This window comes from Trichomycterus rosablanca, chromosome 27 (genome assembly GCF_030014385.1).
Source record: "Trichomycterus rosablanca isolate fTriRos1 chromosome 27, fTriRos1.hap1, whole genome shotgun sequence".
Classification (NCBI taxonomy): Eukaryota; Metazoa; Chordata; class Actinopteri; order Siluriformes; family Trichomycteridae; genus Trichomycterus; species Trichomycterus rosablanca.
The window spans coordinates 1,194,217-1,207,500 of NC_086014.1; the positions used below are offsets into that span (position 1 = coordinate 1,194,217).

Below are 13,284 nucleotides of genomic sequence, written 5' to 3' on the forward strand. Positions count from 1 at the left end.
CAAGATGATTCCGACTTATTGCAACTATATAGATGGTGTTTTTCTATAGTCTATCCTGTCCTCTATCCTATCCTGTAGGTGTATCCTCTTCCTCTTTTACCTTCATCTCTTCCAAGCACTTACTTATCTGTATTACAGCAAGACATGTTAAAATCTGCTGTATTTGAACAGTTTGGCTTTCCACACATCAGCAGTGTGAAAGCTTGTAAAATACCAAACATCAGATGCTCTGAAAATGTTTCCACTAATTTGCATTTGCAGCAGAAGCCATTAGTTGTCACCAACCCCCTCAAATCTCCCGTATTATTTCACCCTTATGTTCTTCTCTGCTCAGAATTCTGTTACCCTCGGTTTTACTATCTTATTATTCTGTCTTAATTTTATCATTAGGTAAAACTTGTTTTGAATTTTCTTAACCTGCTGTACGCAGAAACAGAAACTAAAGGTCATTCGATCGATAAAGGCGATAAAACCCACTTCATGTTCAATGCCAGTCGGTTCATTAGATTTATTTGGATGGGGGCTGATGCTGTTGTTACCTAGACAACGGGCCACCTCCTCACTACCTTGGCATCTGAGAGCCTTTGATGTGGACTTTTGCAGAGGTTACAGCAGGTTTAGGTTTAACTCAGAACAGATACTTTTATTCAGGCTGTATTTGGAAAGAACTGCTTTGAGTATCAAGTGTGGATAATATTTCATAATAATTATTATAATTTTTATTATCAAGAGGTATTGATTCTGATTCCCGGTGTTTCTCCAGACTGTCCTGCTTTATGTCTGGCTTCTTAATGGCTCGTTCTTTGTTCCTCTAGTTGTATCCATCTATCTTGTTGCTGGCCATCCTCTTCCTCTTTTACCTTCACCTCTTCCAAGCATAACTGTCTTTTCCAGTGAATTGGTTCTTTCTTTCCTGCACTGACTTTCTTTTCTTTTTCTTTTCTTTTTTGCAGAGTTTATATGAGCTCCTCTGAACCTCCTTTCAGAGAAATTAGCCATGCCTGCCAGGAGCGAAGCCATCAGTGCCACCGCCGGTGAGATTATGACTACCACATTTTCATTCGAAAGCAATTTTACAGGAGCTGAAATATCCTCTGAATAACTGATGGAGCTCCGCCGCGTGAATCAGTGTCTGTAGCTTCTAAATGAATTCTTAATTAAAAAATGTACGCGTTATAAACGTGTTATAAACTGTGTACAGATTAAAAAGCGACACAATTTATTATGTAAGTTTTGATTATGGAATTAATGCGATAATCTGGCGTGCTGGAAAACTGCAGTTTACAGGAAGGATAAAGAAACGAGTGTTTTTACTGATAAGCTGTTTACGTTTAATGACCCAGTCAGTCTCAATTCAGCTGGAAATATATTTTCTGCTATAACAGATTGAGTCATTTTAAAATGAAAACTGCTAAACTGTTGCTGTGTCGTAGAAATACACAAGCGCCGTTATTCACTCTGACCTGCTGTTGAGATTTTATCTATCGCTACAGTGCAGCAGCTTTTACTTAACCGTTTATATCTCTTAAAAGATAACCGCACACTTTAAAACGACCCTGAAACTGTTGCGGTCAGCATTTTTCCTTTATAGACTGCTTTATGTACTGTTCTTTCGTTTGGGACAGAGCCCAGAGCCCAAAACTGGACTTTTTTCCCCTAAGAGAAATGACCACGCCTGCCAGAAGCACTTAACTCCTAATCTCCTTCACACTGACTGTTATTTAACTGTAAAAGCAACAATATGAGCGTTCATGATCATAATAAGTGCCGTAAATTATGTTGGTACACTACTTCTGAGATCTGAGGATGCAGGGTTCGAATCTCAGCGGTGCTATCGACCGGTCAGGTGTCTGCATTGACATTAATGTCTGGGACATTAATGTGAGGTGCACTTGTCAGTGCGCTCTTAGTGCAGGTCCCAAGCCCAAACTGAAATAGAAGGGTTGAATCAGGAAGGGCACCCAGTGTAAAATTCGTTCCGCTGCGGCGCCCCCTACATGCACGTGTGCAGCCGAGAGTATTTTTAGAAAGACGTTAACAGTTACAAACAAATTAAACGGTGACACATTTAATCATGTACGCTGGAACAGAAGCTTAAAACCCGTCATGCTGAAAGAAAAGCAATCTTCAGAAATCGATTAGCCGGAGCTTGCGGTGCCGAGATAAAACCTGAGCACGGTGAAGCCGTTCACCAGTGACTCAGTCATCGTTAATTCAGCAGTAAATCTAATAAATAATGATGTTTAATGCCGTGCAGAGGAAAGCAGATGTGCTTTAGGATCCTCTCCGTATCTGGTGGCGATCAGGGGGCTCGAATCGGCTCCCGCGGCTTCGGGTTTAAATTAATAGTGTTATTTTATAATCATGCTGGAGGAAAAGTAATTTCCAAAATTAGATATGTAGCTTATTTAGATCATCAGATTAATTTACAATTAAAAATAAGCTTAAAATGTGTAACACAAAGCCAATAATTACAGAAGAAACGATGCTTTAAGCTGGCTGTGTTTATACACCAGCCAAAATCAACACACCACAAAAACCACACGCGTCCATCCTTACGTTTTACTCACCGATTCATCCTGGTCAGGGTTCCTGCGGGTCTGGTGTCAGCCTCAAACACTGTGCCGTTCATCAGTTCATCAGTTCAGCTCACTGGCATGTCTTTGGACTGTGGGAGGAAACCGGAGCTCCCGGAGAAAACCCACACAGACACGAGGAGAACATGCAAACTCCAGAAATGACTGTGCTACCCACCAAGACACCGTGCCACCCTTAATGCCAAGAATACTGGACTACGTATCCCAGTCAGAGGTCCAACTGATCACTTCATGGTGCTGCCCATCCCTTGGCTTATTTTCTGAAGGTGCATTTGGTTTCTACTATCGTCTCCCATCACACAGTAGACGTGATCCATCAGTACACTGGGCAGAGCGACTGGGTGCTCGTTTTCCTCCGAAACGCCCATTTAACTCAGGCTGCCACCAACCCCCAGTATCCATTACACAGAACTGGGTCAAGCGTGTGTATTCTGCTGCCCACATTCACTGCCCGTCCTCAATGATCCTCCACATGTAGTGATGGATCCACCAAAACTGCAACACTGAATCTAGTAACTACTCAGGATGTGTTTTGGTCGAATCTCAGGCGACTTGGCGAAACAAACAGGCCATCAAGCCTCTTAAGTTAAGATCCTCAGGTTTAGATGCAGCCTGCATGTAAAGCCACGACTGTGACAGATCTCTAATGCTGGTGATTTTGTTCTGCCCTCTCGTACCCAGTACCCGCTTCAGTCCTTCTATCGATATGGCATCAACCCAAAAAGTTCCAGTCGTGTTATGGTCATTATCTTCAGTGGTGCGGGCCAAAAGCAACCTGACTGCCCTTTCATGACCCACATTTATTACCGCCCGCTTCATTTTTAGCCCCTCACAGTCAGTACCAGACGCACTGATGAATGAGTATCACAGAACGATCAGCGTCCACGAGATGATTCTTTATTAGTCACATCAAAATGACAACACAAAGTTCAGTTTCATTAGAAATCACGAAATAATAATAATAACAAAACAAGCAGCGATGTTCCAGTGTTAGAAATAGAAACGCAGTAGTCTGGTGTACGTGTTTGGGAAACGACAGCACGGTCATTAATCCAACGTGTCAGACGCTAAGACAGGTAAGAGACGTGAGCATTTGGGCGTCAGGATTTATTAATTACAGGCGTCCGTTCATCATAGTGCAGATACAAAACACACACACACACACACTTGAATCACACTCGAAACCAGCTAATACCTTTTATATCCCTCACTGGAATGAATCAAATAATAAAACAGAGGTGAAATGTCCTCATGACAACCATCATAAAGAAACAAATAAGATGCGTAAACTTTCCCTCAATACCAAACGTAGTCGATTAGCAAACACTGTAAATATAAGATTAAATGTAGGAGCTTTATTTGCTCATGGAGATGAAAACAGATGAACGTTCATGTTGGAGGAACTGGTTTATGTGGCCTGTTTACAAAAAAAACAAAAAACTGGAACACAAATAAAAAACCTTTTTTTTTGCAAATATATTTCGCACAACAGTCTATGAGCGTTACGTTTAGTGTTCAAGTCCATCACAGCAGCACGTCATTCCCAGAGACGCCGCGCCTTCATCTTAAATAAATCTAAACGACCCCCCGTACGAGAACCATCGACAATAAATAAACGAAAGCACAGACGAGCGTGAGACGAATGCTTGTGATGGGTCTCTGCTCCTTCTCCTCCAGAAACCATCTTCTCCCTCCGTCTCCCTCCGTCCCTACATGGCGTCGAAGTGGAAGCGATGAGCCTCTTGTCTTTTCTCGCGGTCGTCCGCTTTCTGCGACACAACAGCAAGTCAGAGGCGACGTAACGGCTGTGTGAATGAAGACGCGCTGACGTCGTGTCCAGAGTTTTAGGTCCTACTGCTTTATATGCTAATATTCAATCGGAGAACTAACTAGCAAATTTTAAGCCTTTTAATAGCAGTTAAGTGTGTGTGTGTGTCCTTATTTGTCATGCCAATGAAGCTTCTTTTGAGTTTGAGTTGAGTGTGTGTGTGTGTGTGTGTGTGTGTGTGTGTGTGTGTGTGTGGTCTTTATTAAGTCTGTATTAAGTCCAAGCATTGACGTGGAGGAGAGTGGAACAAGCGACAGTACAGAACTCATTACACTCACAATAGCACACACACACACACACACACACACACACTCCACAGCAGTATAAAAGCTCGGGTGTGATCACAGATAGAACCTAAACCACTCACACTCTGTCTCACACTGATAAAAGACACACACACAGAGTGTGTGTGTGTGTGTGTGTGTGTGTGTGTGTGTGTGTGTGTGTGTGTGTGTGCAGGTAAAATGGTGTCTATTCTCAGCTGGGTTGAAGTGACTCATGTGGGATCTCTGAGCGGTGTGTATGATTTGGCTTTACTGATCTGTAAGAGTTACTACGGTGTGTGTGTGTGTGTGTGTGTTTACCGAAACACACTCGGCAGAATAAATTATAAATATATAAATATGTTATTTAGGTGGGCAGTTGGGAGGCACAGTGGTGAAACACACTTGCCCAGTGCTATTGGCCGGATGGGCATAAAGACAGACATGATTGGCTGTGTCAGTGCGCTCTCAGCGCTGATCCCAAGCCTGGATAACATGAGGAAGCTTGTATCAGATAGAAAGCTTATCCACACACACACACACACACACACACACACAGTAACTTATCCCTACACACACACAGCCATTTATACACACTCACAAATACAAACACACACAGTCACTTATCCACACACACACACAGCCATTTATACACACACACACACACACATACACACACACACACACACACACAGTCACTTATCCCTACACACACACACAGCCATTTATACACACTCACACATACACACACACATACACACACACAGTCACTTATCCACACACACACACAGCCATTTATACACACTCACACATACACACACACATACACACACACAGTCACTTATCCACACACACACACAGCCATTTATACACACTCACACATACATACATACACACACACACAGCCATTTATACACACTCACACATACACATACACACACACACACACACACACACTCACACAGTCACACAGTCACTTATCCACACACACACACAGCCATTTATACACACTCACACATACACACACAGTCACTTATCCACACACACACACAGCCATTTATACACACTCACACAAACACACACACACACAGTCACTTATCCACACACACACACACACAGTCACTTATCCACTCACACACACACAGTCACTTATCCACACACATACACACATGCACACATACACACACATAGTCACTTATCCACACACACACATGCACACGTACACACACACAGTCACTTATCCACACACACACATGCACACATACACACACATAGTCACTTATCCACACACACACATGCACACGTACACACACACACTCACTTGTCCACACACACAAAATAACTTATCCACACACATACACACACACAGTCACTTATCTACACATACACACAGTCGCACACACACACACTTATATACACACACACACACACAGTATGAAAGCAGGTCTTTATACATCAGATGAACTCAGCTCATCCCGCTTCAGCCACCTGACTGTCGATGACGCCGTAAACGAACGGCACTAATTTGTTATGAGAACATCGCTCTCTGGAGACACACAGTCCGTCACTCTCATCCACAGCCACACACACTCTCTCACACACACACTCTCTCACACACACACTCTCACACACACACACTCTCACACACACACACTCTCACACACACACACACTTGTGCAGGCAGTGTGTATGGTTCTTACTTTAATGCAGTTGTGAGAGTAGGCAGCACTTTCCCTAGCAGAGAGCAATTATGGCTTCAGCATGTTTAATCGGGAGAGAGGAGCGGCACTAGTCACACACACACACACACACACACACACACACAAGCGTGTAAATCTACACACATGCACAAACACAACATGCATGGAGTGTGTGGTTGCCATGTCTCGAACTCCTGATCCCCCCGTGTATCATATCACAACCCCATAGTTACAGGTGTACACACTATCAAACACACACACACACACACACACACACACACACACACACACACACAGGGGCAGTTGTGGTGATAATGAACAACAGATCTGACTTCTGGAAGGAAACATCAAGCAATTAGCGCCACCGCATTTCTTTTCTGCCCCCTGTGTGTGTGTGTGTGTGTGTGTGTGTGTGTGTGTAGGGTGCTACAGGGGGAGCTGTCAGGGACTCACACATCCATCTGCCCGTTCTGACCCATCTGTTCAACCCACACACACACACACACACACACACACACACACTATCACATTCACACTTTGTCCAGCACGCCTTCTGTTCTGAGAACATGTCCACCTACACACTTGTGTCCACTCACACACCAGTGTACACACTGATGACCCCCGCGTGTCAGTTAGGCCAGCATGCAAAGTGTGTGTGATAGAGATGGCGTGAGGAAGCTGCTCCCTCGACCTTCAGTCAGATTATCACTTTATTTAGGCGCCTCAGTAGGAGCATTTTAAGGAATCTACTGTATATGATCTATATGATATGAACGAATATGATTTTACCTTCTCCTGCCAGTGCAGGATGCCGATAATGACCAGGATGAAGACGCACACGCCGATCAGAGCGATGGCCGTCAGCAGCACTATGTTACTGGGAGTCAGATAGAGCTTAGCACTCCAACTGCACAAAGAGAGAAATAAAACACTCGCACATTTATACAAACATGTTCCATATGATCAAGGTTTAAAAGAAAAAGAAAAGATGTATCGGTATGTTCAGACACAGAGATAAAATCTCATCATACAGGAGTGGCACAGCTGGACGAACAGTCGGTGCACTTCACATTTTACTGCTGACATAAATGGGGGCTATTATGCTAGCACAGCACTGGCGCATTCAAGTGATCACATGACACTTGGAAACAATCCACAATATTGACTGACAGCATTGACTCCGTTTCTTCATGTGCAGTTTCGTATTAAACGTATTTTAACAGGAGCTCGGTGGCGCAGCGGTCCTGGGAGATCTAGAAATCCGGGTTCGAATCTCTGCAATGCTGTGTAGGAGAGCGGACGAAGCCCTGCGGTGGGTTAGTTGCGCCCTGTCCAGAGTGCACTCACTGCCTATCCCAGCTATTCAACGGGTGCGAGGCACACAGTAACACCCTGGACGGGGCGCCAGTCCATCGCAGGGCAGACACACACACACACATTCATTCACCTATGGGGCAATTCAGTGTCTCCGAATAACCTGACAGCATGTTTTTGGACTGTGGGAGGAAACCCACACAGACATGGGGAGAACATGCAAACTCCACACAGGAAGGACCCGGACCGCCCCGCCTGGGGATCGAACCCCGAATCTTGCTGTGAGGCGACAGTGCTACCCACCGAGCCACCCATTTCCGGGTGCAGTACAAATTCTACTAGCGTACTACTACTAACATCTTCACCTGTGTGTGTGTGTGTGTGTGTGTGTTGTAGGTACCTGCGAGGATCGTTGTTTGGATAGGGGATGACGATGAGCTGAGAGTTGGGGATGATGGCGGTCCACTCCTGTTTCCTAACGTCCTGCACGGAGACAGAGAGAGAGACGTTAGAAACGTGATGGACGATGCGAAGGAAACAACAAGTGCTCTCTCTTATTTAATCACGTTACATACAAGTCGAACCCCTCAGTCATGTCACTGCCGTGTTGTGTGTGTGTGTGTGATTATTGGACACTTGGTTGTAACATGAACACCAGAGTGTTCTGCCCCCCCCGATGAAGCGATTCAGCCCAGATGTTTACAGCTGCACTGCCCTTTCAGAGCTGTACAGAGTGTCACACATCAGCTCTATCTATTCCAGAGCTTCGTTCATCCTTCTTATGCAATCTTCCATGAAGAAACATCTACATCTCTGACAGAGCATCCATCACCATGCTGCATTCTCACACACACTCACACACACACACACACACACACACACTCAGAGTATGGAGAGAGTGGGCTGAACAAGCTGTGATTCTATTTTAAGAGACATGGAGTAGATGAAGTATTGTGTGCAAAGAGTCGAGCACGATGAGGCGAGAGGAAGTGAGAAAAAATAGGAAAGAGCAGCTAAACAGAGCAGCTAAGAAACAAAGGAGGTAAATAAATGTAGATTATTATTACAGGTATAAAATTAAGTAAACATCCCATTTATCTATCTATGATCGTAATATAAGTCTATCTGACAGCATCTGTCACCTTTTAATGAAGCTTTAGCGTTTATTTAATGATTGAACTATAAGTGAAGTTCTGCTGAACCTGGTCTAGAATCAAGACTCTCATCCACTGAACCACCTGAACTCAGAGGTTAAGCATCTTTTTTTAAGCTCACTTATCTCTTTGACGGATAATGTATAAATAAATCCATTTAAACCTGGTTCAGAACTGACAACCTTCAACTCAAGGATGCACACGTCTTTATAAGTCTTTTTTTATTGCTTAAGTAGTTCCTGTGTGTGACCCCTTAGGGAGTCTAACAGCACTGGTGGCTCAGTGGGTTAAGTGTGTGTATCTCTGGGTCTGAGGTTCCTGGTTCTAATCTCACCATCAGTATAATAGTGAGTCTCTCTTTATGTACCTGTGGCGCTTTTACTGAACAATAGAAAAGATAAAACCGGCCAGAAAGGCAGCGTAGTGTCTGAAAAACAAAACACTTGCCTGTCTGTCTGTCTGTCTGCCTGCCTCTCTGTCTGTCTGTCTGTCTGACGGGAGTGAAAGTTGAACGCGTGTCACTTTTTTAATAAAGGTTGTTTTTCAGATGCTTGTTATTCTTCATGCACAGCGTGGAGTCTCGAACACACGGGTTCACGTGTCAAAACGCCACAGAACATGAAAGAGGAGAAGATAAAGTCAGCGCAGAAAGATGGAATAAAGGAAACGAGGGAAGAGGAACAGAACTGAGGAATGTGGAATAAAAGAGCGGACGAATGGTAGAAGCGAGGAGAAAATATGTTTTTAATAAAAGAGTGGACGAGGTCGGGGTTAGGGCAGTAAAGGGGGCAGGAAAATGGCACTAAATATTATGGAGACTGAAATAATAGATTTATCACTGGTCATCCTTAACTACAAGCTTTATCCTGATACAGATCACCCGTAGCTCTGAGTGAAAGGAGGGCAAAACATTCACAGCTTCAGTCGGCGGCACCTAACGTGCCCTCATGCCCACTCTCCATAAACCTCATGAATAATTTCTTCTTGCCTTTGTTCAGACGCTCTCCCGTTCTTTCCAGCTCTTGTAAACAGTAAGAACCAAAGCTAACTGCTTTATTTGAGAAACACAAAGTGTGTGCAGGGGTGCTGGGGGGGGATTTTAGGCCCAATGTGAGGGTCTCGCCACTCCAGGCCACGCCAACTCTGTAAATATGAGACTGTGCAGACACGTGCGACACTCACTGCTCGATGTGAGACTGATACTCTGTGAGAAAAGTGCGAAAGCCTTTTTGTTTTCTCTCTCCCGCCTCAGTTTCATTTACGTTTCTATAGATTTCTATTCTATTTCTATAGATTGTGTACGCTACCTGCCTGGAGTTACAGTTTAGCTACCCAATGCCCCCCAGAACTGTTGTTTTTACCTCTTTTTAAGGGGTCCAAGTATTATTAAGTATTATTTATTATATAACTATATTAATTAGGACAGTTAAACCCAGCCAACTCCTCCCTTCCTAAGTAATTGGCACCATGAGTATAGATAGTTCTGGATTTAGATGGAAAACAGGCTGCCGCTAATATCACTACTGCATTAACGAGCAGGACAGGTTCTTTAAGAGCTTTGTCCTAAAATCTGGCTAGATAAGGCACAAACTGCATTCTCTTTAGCGATGAAGAACAAATCTGTGCAAGAAAATGCAGCTGTGAAGTCTGGTGGAGGAGGAATCCGAAGAGGAATCAGTTTCGGACAGAACTGACCACACGCCTCAGCTCTAGTGACTATAAATAATAATAATAATAATAATAATAATAATAATAATGGAAATAATAACCTAAATCCAACCGCTGACCTCAGACCTGACCTTCCAACATAAGCGCTCTCGTAGTGGCGACACGTTTTTCCATAGAAACTGTGACATTCTGCAGTTACTGACCTTTCCTCCAGAGGGTTTGGGGATGCCCACGAAGAGGTGATCGAGGAAGTTGGCGCTGCGTCCGAGTCCGAGCACCGTGTACGGGAGCTGGAGTGAGAGATGGGCGGACTGACTCAGCTGACCCGCTGCAGAGAAACAAAAAGAGACACGGAACAACGTTACAACCATCTGTACGTGTGCTGGATGCACTGTCGAGCGCACACGCCCGGTAATTACGTGGCATCACAGTGGCATCAAGGAGGCGTTGGTGTCCGCTTAGCTCGTTATAATTTGTTATGGAAAAATATAGTATCATGCTTTATTATTAGTAAAGCTGTTGTAAGTAGATAAGAAACATCAGGTGGCACAGAATGGAGGTTCCAAAGTCCAACACACAATGTGATATGGCCAGAGCAGTATGAAGAGAGGCCCACAGTTCTGTTCCTTGTTCTTCTTCAGATAAAGAAGCCACGATCATGCCAAAAATTCTCCAATCCAGTCAACTGGATTGTAAACAAAACCTCAGAGGTGCTGCTTATAAAACCGGGAACTACACAGTCAGGGAGTGCACCACCCACACACCCACACCCACCCCACGCTTTAACAATTGTTCCCTTGTTTCTTCATTGTGAGGCAGGAAAACAAGTCTGGCGTCGCCTCGAGCTAAACAGAAGCGTGGATCCTGCTGATACCCGAACCGATTCGATTCTCAGCGTCTTTATCTCAGACAGACGGTGTTTGTGCGAGACCTTGGATACGACGCCGCGTCCACAGGCGTGAAACAGAGCACGCAGAGAAGCAGCCAGAGCGGCGTAATTGTACCGGCAGAAATGTTCCCTCACCTCTCCAACAAAAGCCGCTCTAATTGCACCAATCACGCGCTCTCGGTCTCTCGCCGCGGCCGCACACGGCATCTTTACAGAGAGGTTCGACGTATAGCGGCGGCTAAAGCGGCGGAGAGCACAGAACTCCACTCGGCGCGGTAATCACGGCTGTAAAGAGAGCTGTAATGACTCTGATGGAGGGAGACGCTCGGCGAGAACAAGGACGAAACAAAAAACAGGAGGGAAAGATGGGGTCGATGTGCACCAGCAACAACACGCTGTACAGCACAAGATCTGTGGTACTTCATGTGGATCAGCTGAATTCTTAATTAATGGTTTTAGATGTTTCAGCCACGCCCGTTAATTACAGATCAATTATATATCAATTATCAACTACAGAAATGAAATGCAAAAATGCAGTTGTAGCCTAGCGGTTAAGATACTGGACAAGTAATCAGAAGGTTGCTGGTTCAAACTATTGTTCAAACCCCACCACTGCCAGGTTGCCACGTTTACATATTACTGTAGCTGCGGTCATGAAAATATCTGAGCTAGCTTGAGCTGTTTGTTCTGCCACTGGTACCACCTGAAGCCACCAGCTCTTCACTGGTGAAACAAAACAGAAGAGTGGCTCCAGGAAGTGTGTGTGTGTGTGTGTGTGTGTTTTTGGCAGCAGTATAGATGATAAAACAGTCCACATCACACAGGCTATACATCAGTGAGCATTCACACCCCGCCTCACGGAGGTGGCATGATCCGGCGTGTAGGACTGGAGCTCTTTGTGTTTTTTTTTTGGCATGTCGTACGGTCGCTCGGCTCTGACAGCAACATCGTTCATGTTTCTCCCCCCGGAGGAAAAGTGCACACCCTGCCCGGGCCGCCTCGGTATCCAGATTTGAGGAGCAGCTTTAAATCCCGCTCCCCGAGCCCGGAATGATTTGGCCGAACAAGCCAGGAGCGAAACATCCAGCCAGACGGTTACAGTCCCACATGCTCACACACTCCTGTTCTTCTATTTCCATCGATGTGTGTATCACTACAGTTCATTCTATTCCAACCCCTGACCTTTACTAACAGTAGGCTACATTACCCTTCCCTACCCTACCTTACCCTTCCCTACCCCACCTTACCCTTCCCTTCTTTACCCTTCTCTACCCTTCTTTGCCTTTCCTTACCCTACCCTACCCTTCCGTACCCTTCTTTACCCTACCCTTCCCTTCCCTACCCTTCTCCTTACCCTTCCCTACACTACCTTTCCCTACCCTTCCCTTCTTTACCCTTCCTTACCCTTCTTTACCCTACCTTACCCTTCCCTACCCTCTAGAGATCGCTCTATTTTAATAGCATTTGTCTTTTAAACGAAAAGTTCGACAAGCTCATGATCAGGCGTCCAAATACTTTTGACCACATGGTGTAATATGGCACTATATTTATTTTTTTCTCCCAAAATGGTCTGAACCGGTCGCGGCTGCACATTTGCGGCTGTTATTTCTCCAGACCAAACATCCGTTCCCTCGCGTGGCCCTCGTCTCATCACGGTTATTCCCAGCGCCGAGCGGCTCGTTTTCGTACGGCGGCGGCGGTAAATGGAGCGCGAATTTACGAACGCGTTCGACTAACGTTCGCAGCGGTGAGCCGAAGCACTCGGCGTACGCTGGTAGGCAGGAGGCAGCTGGAGTATTTGATTGAACCCAGCAGGGTCTCGGAGAGGAAAACGACGAATAACCTCAATATCACATCACAACCTCCGCGCT

At 45.0% G+C, this 13,284-nt stretch overlaps 1 protein-coding gene across 2 annotated transcripts in view; it reads right to left on the reverse strand.

Moving 5' to 3' along the window:
- Positions 1 to 3,478: 3,478 nt before the first annotated feature.
- Positions 3,479 to 13,284, reverse strand: part of itfg1 (integrin alpha FG-GAP repeat containing 1) — a 43,730-nt gene continuing 33,924 nt past the window's right edge. Inside the window, exons 15-18 of one of the 2 annotated variants that reach the window (XM_062989766.1) lie at positions 10,728 to 10,852; positions 8,103 to 8,185; positions 7,178 to 7,295; positions 3,479 to 4,366 (exon numbers count right to left, since the gene is read on the reverse strand). In XM_062989766.1, coding sequence (XP_062845836.1) covers positions 4,307 to 4,366; positions 7,178 to 7,295; positions 8,103 to 8,185; positions 10,728 to 10,852 — 386 coding nt within the window. In that variant the 3' untranslated portion in view covers positions 3,479 to 4,306. The other variant, XM_062989768.1, reaches the window with a different exon arrangement.